Source organism: Drosophila suzukii, unplaced genomic scaffold (assembly GCF_043229965.1).
Source record: "Drosophila suzukii unplaced genomic scaffold, CBGP_Dsuzu_IsoJpt1.0 scf_4, whole genome shotgun sequence".
Lineage (NCBI taxonomy): Eukaryota > Metazoa > Arthropoda > Insecta > Diptera > Drosophilidae > Drosophila > Drosophila suzukii.
In genome coordinates, this window is record NW_027255927.1 from 1,871,557 (window position 1) to 1,884,379 (window position 12,823).

General features: G+C 41.2%; 1 protein-coding gene across 1 annotated transcript; it reads right to left on the reverse strand.

Annotated features, from left to right (window-relative positions):
* Positions 1-9,075: 9,075 nt before the first annotated feature.
* On the reverse strand, positions 9,076-12,428 carry LOC139354901 (uncharacterized). Its single transcript, XM_070999156.1, has 2 exons — positions 12,416-12,428; positions 9,076-9,941 (listed from the first exon to the last, which is right to left on the reverse strand). The coding sequence occupies exons 1-2, from the start codon at positions 12,426-12,428 to the stop codon at positions 9,076-9,078; spliced, it is 879 nt and encodes a 292-aa protein (XP_070855257.1).
* Positions 12,429-12,823: the final 395 nt, after the last annotated feature.

The following is a 12,823-nucleotide window of genomic DNA, read 5'->3' on the forward strand; positions in this document are numbered from 1 at the left end:
TAAAAGGGTATACTAGATTCTTGGAAAAGTATGTATCAGGCAGAAGGAAACTTTCCGACCCCATAAAGTATATATATTCTCGATCAGGATCACTAACCGAGTCGTTCTAACCATGTCCGTCTGTCTGTCCGTCCGGATGAACGCTGAGATCTCGGAAACTATTAGAGCTAGGCTTCTTACGCAGCGCAAGTTTGTTTCAGCAAGTTGTTACGCCCACTCTAACGCCCACAAGCCGCCAAAAACTGCGGCTCCTACAGTATGGCTGCTAGAATAAAAACTTTATCTGAAATGTATTGTTCTCATCAATACCTATCGATTGACCCAAAGTTTGCCACGCCCACAAACCGCCCACAAACTTCAAAAAATCGTAGGTATGAACGCGGATATCTCGGAAACTACAAAAGATAGAGAAGCGGGATTTCAGATTTAGATTCCGTAGCATGTAAATGGCTATTGAGCGTTCGCAAGTTTGTTACGCGAATAAATCACGCCCACTCTAACGCCCACAAGCCGCCCAAACCTGTGGCGCCCACAATTTTCATTATAGAAAAACGCCCATATCGCATAAATTTGTCTACCGCCCACATAATCATATATTGAGATCGCGGGTAGGTGGCGCATTTCAATTTACATATAACTACATATGTACATACATATACAAAAACAACGGCCCCACTCTCTACTGCAGCAGGCTCCGCCAGTAACACAAATCTAGTTTTATTTACATATATATAGATCTTATTATATTGCCATATGTTAGAAAAACTACAGTAAACAATAGTTTTGTTATAAAACACAATAAAAACATTTAAAAACTTACTTTTTTTGGAGACGAATGGCAAGTGCATTCGATAGCATTGTTGCATCCCTGAGTTGCAATTTAGATTTCCTTTTTGATTATTATACACTTAAATTTATTTTAAATTACTTTTCTTAAACCTACAACTAAATCTCTACCAATTTTTCAATATACTTACCGTTATTTTAACATAGTACGCAATAAATCACTTTTTTTTAAAACTTCGACTTACAAGTTTTTACAAATATTTTGTTTACTTCTTGCATTAAAATATATTTATTTATATGCTTTTAAAGGTCATTGAACGTTACACATTATTATTTATTTTAATCATTATTATTTGGACAATTTAAGAATTACAATCTGCTAATGTTTTTTTATTTTGACATATTTAAGTATAGTTAAAACTGTATTTTGTTTCACTAGCAACGTTAACTGAGTTCTTACCTTTTGATTAGGTTTTAAGTGATCGAGGAGAACAAATTTATATATATAAGATTGTTTTAAAACTGGAATGATTTGCGCTCGCTTCTAAGGTAATATTTCCCCCTGGATTTGTCCTATGGAATTTCCTATGTACACGAGCAGCGACCTCTATACCGGGTGGCCCATCTAGCATTTGGTTTTTGAACTATCGACAATTTTGACTTTGACATTTCGAATGTTATTGTCAATGTGTCAGATATTTAGTAGAAGGTTTGCGGTTGCGGATTCGATCTAGACTTAAAGGCTAGGCTAATAATGCTCAGCATAAAACTGTGCCCCCCACAGCTGTGATGCTAGAGATAATAACTTGCCTAAGAAGTTACAAGCGTTACTTTTTCCAACAATCAAACCAAACAAGTCATTAAAGTACGACACAAAAACGTTTGTCACAATTTTTACACTTTTTTTTACTTACAAAATTACGTTATTGAGGAGTGTTTAGGATTTCAAAATACCTTTTCAACGGCGAATTTATTATTTATATCTGTTTTCTGGAGCTGTTTAACACATAATACTTTTAGGATCCTGAAAAAGAGATTGGATATTCACAAAATGACAAACAAAACGACACAAATTCCCGTTTTGAGAAGTTCGCCTAATTTTATTTTTATACCCTTGCAGAGGGTGTTATTTCAGTCAGAAGTTTGCAACGCTGTGATGCAATCGTTTCCGACCCCATAACGTGTACGAGTATATATACTTGATCAGCATCTCAAATTAAAAAGAATTATGTCTTTGGTGTATTTTTTAACATATAACTTACTACGCTTTGAAATAACACTTTTTAATTAGTTCTGAATTTTGAATTTAGTTTTATCAAAATCAGACGACTATATCATAAAGCTGCCATAGGATCGAATGAAAAAACAAGGGAGAACGCTATAGTCGAGTACCTCGACTATCAGATACCCGTTACTCAGCTATATGGAGATATGCAAGCAGCAAAGCGAGATTAAAATGCGCCACCTACCGGCGGTATACAGATTTAAGCGTTATGGGCGTTAGAGTGGGCGTGGCAAATTTTTTTTTGGATCAATCGATAGGTATTGACGAGACCAATACATTTCAGTTAAAATTTTTTATCTAGCATGAAAATTGTGGGCGTCACAGGGTTTTGCGGTTTGTGGGCGTTAAAGTGGGCGTGGCAAACTTTTTTTTGGGTCAATCAATAGGTATTGATGAGAACATTACATTTCAGTTAAAATTTTTTATCTAGCATCAAAACTGTAGGAGCCACAGTTTTGGGCGGTTTGTGGGCGTTAGAGTGGGCGTGGCACTGTGCCGAAACAAACTTGCGCTGCGTAAGAAGCTCAGGAATCTGCACGCCAAATCTCAATAGCCTAGCTCCCATAGTTTCCGAGATCTCAGCGTTCATCCGGACAGACGGACAGACGGACATGGCTAGATCGACTCGGCTAGTGATCCTGATCAAGAATATATATACTTTATGGGGTCGGAAACGCTTCCTTCTGCCTGTTACATACTTTCCGACGAATCTAGTATACCCTTTTACTCTACGAGTAACGGGTATAATAAATGGGAAAATAATATGAACCAAATTATAGCATCGGTGTTTTTTGACATATTTCTTATGCTATTGGGAATATCATTTTTTGTATTTTAAAGAATTTTTAATTAAATTTAATAATTATAACTGCAGGGGTATATAACTTCCTTTCTTGTTTTGAAATAACTTTAGAAAAAAGAGTTGGATAGGAAATAAAAAGGAACAATAATGCAACTAGGCTCCAATTTCACATGGAACGCTCAATAACCATCTACATGTTACAAATTTATGAAATCAGACCTTTTATTAAAAGATAAGACCAATGAAAATTTTCTCCGCCAGGTGGAGCCAGTTCCTCGATTTTATGGCGAAGTATGTTTGCTATTAAAGTTTTATTGAGATTAAGAACTACAAAGATTATTAATATTATCAAGACACGTGTGTCGCTCGCTGATTCTTTCCGATAACTCCCCAGAGTGTTGCCACACCATTATTTGAAGTCAGCTGCCAAGCTTCTGTTGGCGCTGCTGCCATATTAGGTTGCCATAGTACTCCCCCTCCAGTGAGTGCGTCACGAGTCCTAGTTTGAAAATTTAACTCAATGACTTCTCTCATATGTCTTGGTCAGTCTAGGGGTAACTTCTTCTGAATCCAACTGGCGGTCGTCCTTTACTTAAAATGCTGGTTTGTGGCGATCAACTGATACTGCAGTCTCATGGCCATTGAGTCTGATAGTGGAAACACGATCGTTTTAGCGTCTGACAATCTCATGTGGACCAGTATAAGGGGCTTCCAGGGGCTGCTTTACGGCGTCAGTGCGGAGAAGTACATGCGTACTTTTATCGATCCCTTTCAATACGAACATCTTCTGCTGTGATGTGCTGTTGATGTCGGTCGCACTTTTTGCATGTGCTCTCGAAAGATACTCAAAAAATATGTGGGATCAACCGTATCGTCCAAGTCGGTAAAGAACAGTCGAATAGATGTTCCGTTTACCATTTCTGAGGCTGAAGATTTGATGTCCTCCTTGAAACAGGTACGAGGTCCAAGCAAAACTGTTGGCAGTAACTTCGGCCACGGAGTACCTCTGTTGCACATCAAAGATGACTTAAAGGATCTGTGCCACCATTATATATGTCCATTTGACTGAGGATGGTAGGCCGTCGTGTGTACGTGTTTACTTCCAACCAGATTAGCAAGATGTTTGAAAACTGCTGACTCAAATCGTGTTCCTTGGACCGTAGTTATCGTTTTTGGAGAACCAAATCGAGATATCCAATGAGTCCAGAACGCCGTAGCTATTGTCTCAGCAGTAATATTTGAGAGAGGTACAGCTTCTAGCATCGTCAGACAGTACCGATAGTTTCGTTGTTATGGCATAACTACAATGTCAAGGTGAACATGGTCAAATCTACCGTTTGGCACTTCGATCTTTTCTGGTGAGAGGTGGTTGTGTTTGTGGATCCTAGAGCGCTGACAAGGTAGACAAACTCTGCACTATTCGAGGACATTTTTATTCATCGAGGGCCATAAACACTTTTGGCGCACTTGACGAACTGTTGACCGACCACTGGGATGAGACAAACCGTGAATGAACGAAAACACAGCATTGCGCAAAGACTTGGGTACATAAGCACGAACGCTTCCTGTAGAAACATCGCAATAGAGTGATATGTTGTCAGCAGCTCTCGGTCGTACGTCGAGTAATTTTTCTCCGTGTTGCGAAGTCGGAAGCATCGCAAACCAGCTGAAGTTCAGATTTTAATGCGGGAAAAGACAAGAGGGCTGCGTCTGCTATGTTTTGCTTGCAAGCTTCAAAAGCTGCATGGAGCTCTGATGTCCATTCAATTTTACGTTGATCATTTTTTTTAACCTCCCTTAGCAACTGAGCCAAACATCTGCGATAGTAATTTTTAACGCCCAAGAAACGACCAAGTTGGCTTATGGCATAGTTAAGAATGGCATAAATTTATTTGAGATTGCGCAAACTGGCATTTGGTCAGATTGATGCTTAGGCCATGTTTATAAGTATGTCGTCTATGTAGCAATAAACGAAGTCCATGCCGCGAAAGATGTTGTCCATAAAGCGTTGAAATGTTTGAGTCGCGTTTTTTAACCCAAACGGCATGTATTGAAACTCAATGAGTCCAAAAGGAGTGCACACCACTGTTCTTTGGATATCGATTTCTGCCATGGGAATTTGGTAGTATGCTTTAACCAAATCGATGGTTGAAAAAATATTCTTTCCTTGCTGTTGTTCCGTGAAGTCGTGTATATGGGCGATTGGGTAGCGATCTGGTATGGTAATTGAATTTAGTTTTCGATAATCTCCACATGTCCACCAAGGACTTTTTGACGGGCGACAAATGCCTTGGTCAATCAAGAAGTTTATTTCTCTCTTGGCAGTGACAAGTTTTCCACCGGAGAGGCGTCGTGGTCTATCAGCAACAGGTATTCCATTTGTTTCAATGTAGTGACGCGCGTCGTGTTGCTTAGCTGCTTTTATCGTTGACTTTGTCACGTCGACAAATTCACTTAGAAGTTTTTGAAATTTTGACATACACTTCACTGTGGAGACTTATATGTGTTTCGCTTGTGCAAGACATGCTGGTGTTGATAGTCCAGTAATTGATTCGATCAAGCATTGGTTTTTAAGATCAATGAGCAATTGGAATTTGCTCAACAAGTCTGCCCCAATAATAGCTGTGTGAACTTCAGCGACAAGTTTTTCACCGGAGAGGCGTCTTGGTCTATCAGCAACAGGTATTCCATTTGTTTTTTGAAGACAACCAGGGTGAGATAGATATAGCCAATAATCCTACTTGCCACAAGAGAAGTAAGCACATACATATTAAATATCATTTTCCCAGGGAACAAATTGAAAACAAACTCATCTGCGTCAATTATATTTCCACAGATTTCCAATTGGCTGATATTTTAACAAAGTCACTACCAAAGCTAGACTCACTCGTCTGAAAATTATTTTTTGTTATTCCTTAATTTGTATCAGTGTAACTTTTGAGGTTGCTTGTTGAGAATACCAAAAGTCACAATGATACACATACACATTGTATGTGTGTGGGAAGGGGATGAAGAATGAAGATCTCAAAAAGAGACGCAAAGCTCTCTTTTCTTTTTGTTCTCTCCCTCTTTTCCTAAGAAAATTTTGTTTGTTGGTTTTGGTTGTGTAAAATAACAAAATTAAGATCGTTTTGTTTGTTGGTTTTCGTTGTGTAAAATAACAAAATTAATTGAAGCGCCAATTGAAGTGCTTTTACTATTTGGCAAATCTGGCTGGTGTGTACCTGGAGTTTGTATAAATGTGGGAATCGTTAGATTCACAATGTTTTATTGGGATAAAGTTTAAACATAGAAGTGCTTAGATTACATTTTACAGAGTTCTGTTTGTCACATGAATTGTATTCTTGTCTTCACGAACGCTAAACGACGACTCTCCGCTCACTCGTGTAGGTATCGGCGGCATTAAAAGAATCGAGTATTTTATCGAGGATTTTAGATTGCAAACTGATTAAGAGTTGCCATATAACTTAACCCGCTTCGAGTGTGCCGTGTAATAAGCCCGCCAGATTCAAATCCTACATTCGGCCCACCTGACTGTACATTCGCCTCGAATGGACCTGACCAAGGTTTCATATACTCGGAAACCGTAGATGTTTTAAATAGACCCTCTGCATCACCTATACGTTCTACTTCGTACCGCCCATGATCCTTTACTGCAACAATCTTTTAGGGCCCTAAAAACTTCCCCTTAAGCTTTAATCCGACACCATACTGAGTTCTTTTGATTGCTACCAAATCATTGAGTTGATAGACTCTTTCTTGTTTCCGCTTCAAATCAAACGCTTTCTTATTCTCGTCTTGTACCTTTTTGATGTTCTCCCTGGCTGTTTGGCGAAACTTCTCTCTCTTTTCATCTAGATCTTTTATCGCAAACTCCTGCATCAAGTCCTTCAGTTCATGGCAGCCGGCTAATCGCATATCAACTCCAGTTAAAAGCTTAAATGGCGTAATCTTGGTGCTTCTCGGCTCAGTGCTGTTGATAATTTGCTGAACTCGTCCCACATATTTATACCAAGCTAATGGACTTTCATAGCTCAACTTTGCTAGCATTGGTACGACGATCTTGTGAAGTCTTTCGACTTGGCCATTTCCGCGTGGTACACTTGTCGCTATAAGCAGATGCTGTATGTTGTGTGACTCGCAGTATTCCTTGAATGCGAGAGATGTGAAAGCAGTGCCTCTGTCGGACACTATGCGGTAAGGATTTCCAAAATGTACGGCTTGCTTATCCAGACAGTTTAGAACTTCGTCTACACCAGTGCTACGAGTTGGGTAGAGCCAGACATATTTTGAGAATCCGTCTCCTAAGACAAGGATGTGGTTATATCGCTTGGTCGTCATTTCCATGGGCCCGGCTTTGGCATTTACGATGATGCATCTGATGCAACTCTCGACGATTCGATCGGTTTTATCTTTGAGCTTGGGAATGAAATGTGACCTTTCGATTATATCCTGTGTCTTTCTCTGCAGAAAAGTGCCCCTGGCTATGCGCGCTCTGAATTATTTCACTTTCCATAGTCGAAGGTACTACGAGCAGCTCACGAGTCGGATCTTTGAAGAGAACGTCATTCTGTATATAGTAGTCCTGGTATGCATCCTTTTCTACAAGGTTCCAATCATCGTTAATCTGGGCTTCCTTTAAACGATGAGTAATAGAGTCTGACAAAAAGAAACATGAGACTCGACTCAGGGCATCAGCATGTTTCATTTGGGTCCCTGAGCGATGTTCGATCTTGTAGTTGAAGTCCTGCAAGTATAAAGCCCAAAGAGCTACGCGAAGAGGAACTTCCTTTTTGTTCATTGTCATTTTGAACGCGTTACAATCAGTTACGATTGTGAAATGTATGCCTAACACATAGACACGCCACTTGACTAGAGCTCCAATAATAGCCAGTACTTCCAGTTCATACGAATCGTACTTTTCCTCGAACGGTGATGTCTTTCGGCTCATGTATTGGACTGGATGGAAAGCATTGTCTACGGGGTCCTTCTGCAGTAAGACTGCGCCAAAACCGTACTTGGACGCGTCTGTGTGGATTTCCGTTTGTAAGTTAGGATTATATAACTTTAGGACTGGTTCGCTAATAAGAGCAGTCTTCAGCTTTTCAAACGCAAATTGTTGTTTCTCTCCAAATTCATACTTGGAATCGCCTCTCAGTAATTCCGACAAGGGCCTGGCAATGGATGCGTACCCGTTTATAAACTTTTGGAAGTAAGAAGTCAGAATTAGGAATCGCTGAATCGCTTTTTTGTCATGTGGTGTGGGAAACTCTTTCACAGCTTGAATCTTTTCTGGACCTGGGGTGATGGTTCCACTTTGAATGATGTATCCTAGGAATTGTACTTTACTGTGCAATATTTGGCACTTACTCCAGTTGATACGTAAACCGTTCCGAGAAGCAACCTGCAAGACATCTTTCAACTTAGCAAGTCCTTCTTCAAAGCCTTGACTGAGTATTATTACATCGTCCATGTACACAACGACTACGGTAGTGGCGATGAGCTCCCTTAGAACTGCCATGATAAATCTTGTGAAAACCGCAGGTGAATTTGATATACCAAATGGTACATAAAGGAATTCAAATTGTCCAGATTGGGTCACAAATGATGTATACGTTGGAGAGCCTGGTTCAATCGGAACATGGAAGAAGCCGTTTGTTAGATCCAAAGTAGTAAATATCTTGGACCCTTGCAGCTTGTCTAGCACGGTCTCCACATGAGCCATCGGAAAATTGTCTCGGATAATTTTCTTATTTAGTTTTCGGTAGTCACAGCACAGTCTCTTCTTTCCGTTTTTCTTGGACACCAAAACTACCAGCGATGCGTATTCTGAGGTACTTGGTTGGATGATTTTCTCTGCAAGCCAGTCCTGAACCTGATCGTCAACTGTTTTCTGGTCACAGACAGGTAAACGACGTGGATGCTGATAGACAGGTATTTCATCCTTCAAAATGATTTTCATTTGTACCGGAGCATTTGCGTTGCGCTCGGGTGCATACTCTTCAATCATACTTTTGGCCGCAGACTGCTGTGACTGATTTAAATGGGATAAATCAACGTGATCCGAAACTGATGCCTGTTCTGCACACATGCCCTTAAAGTCTTGCAGAAACTCTGAACCGAAATTGATATGTTAATCTTCGTTACTTTTGGATTCATTCCGTCGCATAAACTCAGTGCCTTCTTTTGTAACTTTCATGTCCTATTCTTTTCCGGTAAGAGTTTCGTTGCCCAGCTTGAGGAAAATGTTCCTGCGCATTAGGCATAGATCTGCGCCTGTGTCAAGGAGTCCTTTGAATTGAGCGTAGGAAGATTTGATAAGTTTTAGTTCAAGACCGGAAGCCGTAAACTCGCTTTTTGGCTTAGTGGCTGCGTTCTCCACGTGAACGGCATTAGCATTGCTCTCCTGTTTTACCTTAACCTCGACTTTGCACTGTGCAGCACGATGACCTGGCTGTCCGCACCGATAACAATTATTGTTATCCTTCTTCTTGCAATCTTTCTTTAAATGGGTCGGATCCCCGCACTTAAAGCATTTACGTACAAACTCGTGTTTTGAGTCGAAGCTTTTGGATCCTTCTGCCTCAGCTACACGCGCTTCATTTTTGTAGGGCATTTTGTGTGAGCCGCGAACTTTGTTGTATACTTCAATCTGCTCCTTCAAATCCCTTATGGTTTTCGCCTGATACAACATTATTTTGTTTGCCTTAGCATCTGGAACTCCCTTCATAAAATACTCTATCAAACTCTCTTCGTCTAGGTTAACTGGCTTGGCTATTTCCATCAAAGCATACAAATATTCCTGAAGTGTCTCTCCTTTTCTCTGTGCACGTTGACTTAGCTTGCGATGAACCTCAGCAGATGATATTTTAACAGCAAATTCGCCACGTAATGCTGCCTTTAGAGAATCCCAGTTGCGAATGGTAACCTGACTGCGAATGAACGATTTTGCAGCCCCACTGAGCAACTGCTTAGAATAAATGAATAGTTGGAGCTGACTCCACTGCACAGTCAAGGCACATTCCTCCAACTCCTGGATCCACTGATCTATATCTGGACTACCTGTACCTGCAAAATTTGAAACATCTTCTTCTACATCTTTAAGTGTAAACAAAGAACGGCTTATAGGCGCTGCCTATAGATTATATGAATAACTTTTCAGTTAATGACAAATTTTGGTTTTATACATACAGTCTACTTTTACTGCTTGTGACCGACTTTCAATTTAATTGGGTCAGCTTTCTGATTACCACCCCTTTCGATGCACTGCTTCTCAAGACTGCTTGCCTGCCAATTGGATTTTCTTCTGGACTATTCAACTTGAAAAGTTCTTGCCGTTGCTTGTTCGCTTACGTCGTTGCCTTCCACCAAGATCTGCTACTCCAAACTCAGTGCTGCTCTTCTTGGAAATCTTGCCCTCCAGATTCAGTCAACCCGCCTTTGCTCCAATGCCCGCTTAACGCTTCTGACTTGTTCCGCTCGCCTCTGTCTATCGCTGCTCCCATCGCCTTCCACAGATCAGCCTCTGCAAGTTACCAGTTCACCGTGACTGGCCGGATCTCAGACCGACGCTCTGGGGATCTATGATGCACTACCTCCTCGACTGTAGTCGCTATTGGCTCCAAGCGTATCCCTTGCGCGTTTTCACACACACATCTGCCGAATTCTGGGTTTTGTCGTCGTCTTTTGGACACACTGCCAAATTACCTGCGCAGTTGTCTCAAATTGTCATTTTACCAGACTTGAAATTTGGCAATCATTGTAGTTGTGTTTGTTAAAACGCACTTCTGCACTCTAATGTTTGGGTCAATCCCGGATGAGCCCCCAAATTGTGGGAATCGTTAGATTCATAATGTTTTATTGGGATAAAGTTTAAACATAGAAGTGCTTAGATTAAATTTTACAGAGTTCTGTTTGTTACATGAATTGTATTCTTGTCTTTACGAACGCTAAACGACGACTCTCCGCTCACTCGTGTAGGTATCGGCGGCATTAAAAGAATCGAGTACTTTATCGAGGATTTTAGATTGCAAACTGATTAAGAGTTTCCATATAACTTAACCCGCTTCGAGTGTGCCGTGTAATAAGCCCGCCGGATTCAAATCCTACATAAACATAAATGTCATAGTGAACTTCAAGCACCAACCAGGGTGGCCTCACGGCGTTAGAAATGTCCGGAATACAAACCGAAAATTTTGATTGCCTCTTGGTGGAAACAATCTCTGCACAACAAGGCGGAGATTCCGACGTGGCAGGCTCGCATTTTAGAGCCCGCGCCATGGTATTTTCAGGATCTGAGGAAACATTTATCTCTAAGAGGCTTTTCAAATTGAGTTGCCTCCGCAAGATAGATATTCTGATCGGGGCCGATTTACTGCCATCCATTCTTTTAAGCGGTACCCGACCAAACATCTGTGGCTCTCTCCTCGTTCAAGAAACCATTTTTGGATGGATCCTAACAGGACCAGTATCTGCTTCAAGGCAAAATCAGATTTCCGTCTTTTCCACGAGAATATTCCACGCATTTGACACTTCCCTGGACAAACTTCTTACAAAATTTTCTGAGGTGGATGAACCGGAGAAGTGGCAAAAGCATACGATTTGACTTGTGAGGAACATTTTCTGCGGCCTACCACGAGAGACGATAGCGCTCTCCAGATTCTTCACGTTGTCGCATTTCCTCAGAACCGAGACAGTCAGCAGAAAACCAAATATGACCGTGATTCAAAAGTATCTCGGTCCCAACGACATGAAAGAGGTACTTTCTACCCAGGATTCTGCCAGCTATTACCTTTCGCATCTTCCCGAAAATTACGACGAAGCTTGCTTCGTATGGTATTCAATTCCTCCAGCTCTTCAGAGAATGGCCCAGTCTTTCAGTCTGATCTAACCATTTAGACCATGAAGTGGCGATATTAGAGAAGATGTATCGATAGATCTGGGTAGATACGAACCGCACCCCGTTCTTCGCATCTTATTCCGCAACAGCGAGAGGTGCATTCGATATTTTGAATTACAATCGGTATCTTTTGGAGTCAATTGACCATCATTCCTGGTGATTCGAGTTCTGCAACAGTTGGCGACTGCCGTGCTGTTTTGCTGAACACAGTCTTCCTCGAAATCGACACTAAAAAAGTACTTCCACGGCTCTTGGATACTTTGGAAAGCGACGTCCGATGAATTTTTCCTCGTCCCACCAAATTTAGCAACTGCCAAGTTGTTTAACCCAGCAGGCTATTTCGCTCTATTTATGTCAGAGATTTGGCTTCACTAAAAGAGTACTTCCAAGGCTCTTGGATACTTTGGAAAGCGACGTCCGATGAATTTTTCCTCGTCCCACCAAATTTAGCAACTGCCAAGTTGTTTAACCCAGCAGGCTATTTCGCTCTATTTATGTCAGAGATTTGGCTTCAGGATCTATGTTGGGACGATAAGCTTCCGATTGAACTGTGCCAAAGGTGGAGCATACACAGGAATGAACTACGCCAAGCCTTTTGATATAAAAAATGTCACCGCAAGAGTGAAATGTTCGGTCGACGAACCTCTTCTGTCCATAGTGGAACTCAAAGAAAATGGAGAATATAAATTGTAAGCCGGAAGCAACACTTTAAGGCTTTCCATTATTAATTTGGCGCTCGATGGAAGGATGAGTACTTTAAAGACTTCCACAAGTGGAACAAGTGGCAATTTTCCACATGGTCGACATAAAGGACGACAATCTGCCCTCGAATGAGGTCCAGTCACCAAAGTGGTTCTTCCAGGAGAGCCTTCCTTCCTTTCCTTACGTTTTTTCATTATCCACAATCTGACCAAGAAAATGGCTTCCCGTCCACATAGCGCAAAGGCATTGGATAGCAGTTGTACTCGAGGTCTGCCGTGGAATCCATTATCTTCGCAAGTGTCCGAGGTTCCTAGAGCTGAGCGCAGAGAAGCGGCTGTGTGCAGTGCTG